The 4,037-nt window shown below is 36.0% G+C and overlaps 1 protein-coding gene across 1 annotated transcript; it reads left to right on the top strand.

Annotated features, from left to right (window-relative positions):
- The first annotated feature begins 666 nt into the window (after positions 1 to 666).
- LOC121992550 lies at positions 667 to 2,953 on the top strand. Its single transcript, XM_042547011.1, has 2 exons — positions 667 to 1,977; positions 2,677 to 2,953. The coding sequence occupies exon 1, from the start codon at positions 792 to 794 to the stop codon at positions 1,974 to 1,976; it is 1,185 nt and encodes a 394-aa protein (XP_042402945.1). The 5' UTR covers positions 667 to 791; the 3' UTR covers position 1,977; positions 2,677 to 2,953.
- Positions 2,954 to 4,037: the final 1,084 nt, after the last annotated feature.

Raw genomic sequence — 4,037 nt, 5'->3', positions numbered from 1 at the left:
AAGAGGAGATTGACGGGAGGAATAAAAGGAGAATTTTATTTTTTATTGTGCGCTATTTGGTATAAATAAAATTATAGTACGTCTTTTGATAAATACGTAATTCTACCTATGCTTTTTGATTAATTGTCGTCATAATTATAATATTTTTAAATTTTTAAAAGAAAGTGATTGGGGCATAAAGGAAGCACTTTCAAATTATTATGGGCATTTTGATGATCTCAAAAATCTATAAGTATTTTTGAAAATGTATGAAAACTGAGAGGTGAAATGTAATTTTCACTAACTTTTTTTGTCCAGCAAATTTAACTCGAGGGTAAAATATAAATTTTTAAATTCTGAGCGTAAAATGTAAATTCTCAAATTATGAGGATACGTGATCTCCAACCGCTAGGGTTTCAGGAGACGATCAAATCGAAATCTCCAAAGGAGAGATGGATGACGAGACTATTTTACTGATCTGTCTTAATTTTGACTGATAACTTAACACGTCTATTGAATTTAAGAGACAGATGGAGGTCCTATATTCCTACCACATCAACAATAATTCCTTCCTTCCATCAGCACTTCGAAGTGAACTGCTTTACAATATGTAAACTTTGAGAGGTGAAATGTAATTTTCACTAACTTTCTTTATCCGACGAATTTAAGCTGAGGATAAGTGATAAAATCAGAAGAAAAAAAAATATTCACAGAAGCAATACATACGTGATAACCAGCCGCTAGGGTTTCGGGAGAAGATCAAAGATCAAAGATCAAAGATCAAATCGGAATCTCCAAAGGAGGAGAGATCGATGAAGAGGCTACTTTACTTCTCCCTCTTCTGCAAATCCGCCTTTTCCACTCGTTCACCTCGCCCACACGATGCTGCTCTGTTCTTTGCCATCTTACCTTACTCGGTCTCCGCCACCGCCGCCGGCGCCGCATCCACCACTAGGGAGCACATGTTCATGGCCCAGTACCTCGTCGACTCATGTGGCTTCGACCAGGAGAAGGCCACCAAGGCCTCGAAGCTTCTCAAGGGCATTCAATCCCGGCAGCAGCCCGACTCCGTCCTTGCTTTCCTCAAAAGTTACGGCTTCGATGACGAATCAGTAAAAAAGCTCGTACATTACTCCCCCAAATGTCTTCTTTTGGACGCAGAGAAGACACTTGCCCCAAAGTTCCGAGCTTTCGAAGATCTGGGTTTCTCCCCATCCGACATCGTCCACCTCGTCCGATCGAATCCCGATACCATCAAAATCAAACACGAACGCACTGTGCCTAGGATCAAATTTTGGCAAGACCTCCTCGGGTCCAAGGATGCGCTGGTGAAATTGTTCAAGAGTAACCATTGGTTTCTTGGGTACAGCATCAAGGAGAAGATCCAGCCCAACCTTGAGTTGCTTCGGGAATGTGGTGTGGACGGCCAAAAACTCGCCTTTATCTTGCGCTTTCACGCAATGTTCATAACGCAGAAAGCTGATACCTTGAAGTCGTTGATCAGCCGCGTGGAGGACTTGGGAGTGCCACGAACATCGGGGATGTTCCATTGCACTCTGTGTGCACTCTTCGTGGTCCACCCAAAGAAATTCAAGATGCTAATGGAGATGTTCCAGAGCTTTGAGTGGTCGGAGGGTGATTGTGTTGCAGCATTCCAAAAGTCTCCTAATCTGCCGGGAAGGTCTTTGAAGACTTTGCAGAGAAATATGGAGTTCTTGATAAATGAGGCTGGATTTGCTTCTTCTTACATTGCTACACGTCCAGTACTATTGACACTGAGCTTGGAGAGAAGGTTGATTCCAAGATATCGGATATTGGCAGCCTTGAAATCTAGGGGACACTGTGAAAGTGATTACAAAGTGACAACATACATGCAGGTTTCTGAGACCAAATTTGTAGAGAAGTACATTGTCGTCTATAAGGACAGGTATCCAGATCTGAGTGAACTCTACGCAAGCTTGAAACACACAAATGCTTCTGATTCTGGACTTCAATGAGGTAAATCATTTTTTCCCTTGCAAGTTATGGTTCATGTTACCATTTTTCACTGTATGTCTTCTCCTTTGTCAAACTCTAAAGCTAACATTTATGCCAACAAGCATAAATATAAGAATTTGAACAATCATAATCTTGTTTTGCATGTCGATATGCATGATGATAAGAACAATTCATAGGATCATGATCTTGATTTTGCATATCAATCGAGCTAAAAGCTCACAGATTTTGCATATCAATCGAGCTATAATTGTTATTCTTGTATTCGAATACTTTTTGAATTTTGTCGGTTGAGATGATATTATGTTTGATACTCAATGACTGTAATATTTTGAAACGGTATAGCACTTGTTTGTGAGTAGAAACATGAAAGGTCACTTTGAACTATTGGAGGCAATGCAAACTTTGGATGGTTGGGAATAAAGTAGGAACGAACAAGATTAAGGAAAAACAAGTGAAGCTAGAGAAGCGTTTTTGTTGGTCTAGAATCAGAAGGGTTGGTCCCTACAATAAGTCATAATGATGTAAGATATGCCTTCAAAGAATTGGAAATGTAGCAGATGAATCTCTCTTAGGAATTAAGTGAAAGAACTAAAATGGTAAATAGATGCACTCTTTTACAGACTCAAGAGGTAGGTGCTGCCGTGTTAACTTGTATTCTGTTCATATCATCAAATTGCTCTGCGGTCTTTTTTTTTTCAGTTCTTTTGGTTCACAAGCCAAACAAAGTGTTAGAATGGCAAATTGCATTGGTGTACGGAGAAGATTAGTGTCCGACACGACAAGCACTCTTTCATTAAGCAATGTTTAAATGTTTGGGAGAGTAAATGGTGATAGAATTTCATCATGGTTTTCTAATTCTCCATGTTTTGCGTCTTATATTTGTAGACCTTTGTCATGGAATATGGGAGGATTGTTTGGGTTGTAGAAAAAGAAAGGGTAATGTTATGTTGGGAAAGTTGATAGTTTTCAAGTAATGAAAAAGAATTAACTGTGCTCTTCTTTATTTCTGCCCTTGCATTCGAGGACTTCCTTCTGTCTCTCTCAAAATATATCTTAAAAAATATATATTTAGGAGACCAGTCTCTAATTGTGCATAAGTTATATTTCGAATTTACCAAGTACACGAATCAAAAAAAAAAAAGCTATCTAAGCCAATGTTCTGTCCTAAGTCTGGATAAAAAGAACGAGTGTTATGTGTTAAGTTGTCAGTTGAATTTTTAAGTAAATGCTCAATGAATGGATTAATCAAACTATTGTGTTAATACTAGGAGATTTTCCAGAAGGAATATTGTAGAGTTCAATTGTAACATTTTAGCAAGGATTGCTACCTCTCTATGAGAACTTAATGTAGTGATAAATATACCAGAGTTCTTATATCATAGGTTGGGTAAAAATAAATATTATAAAAAAATTAATTGTCTAAGATTTGAAACATAAAATCTAATAATGTTCACTAGTAAAATAATAAAAGTGTTAGATACGATGATTAAAAGAATAATTAATATTTTATATGTATAAGAGACAAAATAGGTAGGAGAGGATGCAAAGATAAGAGAGAATTCAAGTTTTAGTTATGGTACATGGTAAGAGTATCCATACCACCTTCCTTATCTAAATATATAATTTAGGGTAAAAAAGTTATTTTATTAAATTTAGATATTTATTTTTCACTATACAATATATTAACTTTTCTATTTTTTCTCTTCTATTATGTTTAGGGAATGTAATACATTCCATAAATTTAGAGTAATATGTTTCATAAATAAATGCTAAATTTAGGGAATAAATAGGGTATCTGATGTAAAGATTTTTTAGCTACCATATCTAAAACTTAAGGTAAAAATCTTTGGATAAAGTAACTAATATGGATGCTTGAAGGAGTAAAATAAGAAATGAAGTAAGTACTATCGTTGATAGTTCACTAATGGATGAAGTAGTAAAAGTAGTTGGATAGGGAATAAAATTATTAATCTCAAAGTGGTGGTGACAAATGAAATTATTAATGTAATTAGCATATATACACTTTAAGTAAGATTAGATAAACACAAAATCTAAATTTT

Source organism: Zingiber officinale, chromosome 6B, assembly GCF_018446385.1.
Source record: "Zingiber officinale cultivar Zhangliang chromosome 6B, Zo_v1.1, whole genome shotgun sequence".
In the NCBI taxonomy this organism is placed as follows: Eukaryota; Viridiplantae; Streptophyta; class Magnoliopsida; order Zingiberales; family Zingiberaceae; genus Zingiber; species Zingiber officinale.
This window is presented reverse-complemented; position numbering and strand designations above follow the sequence as displayed.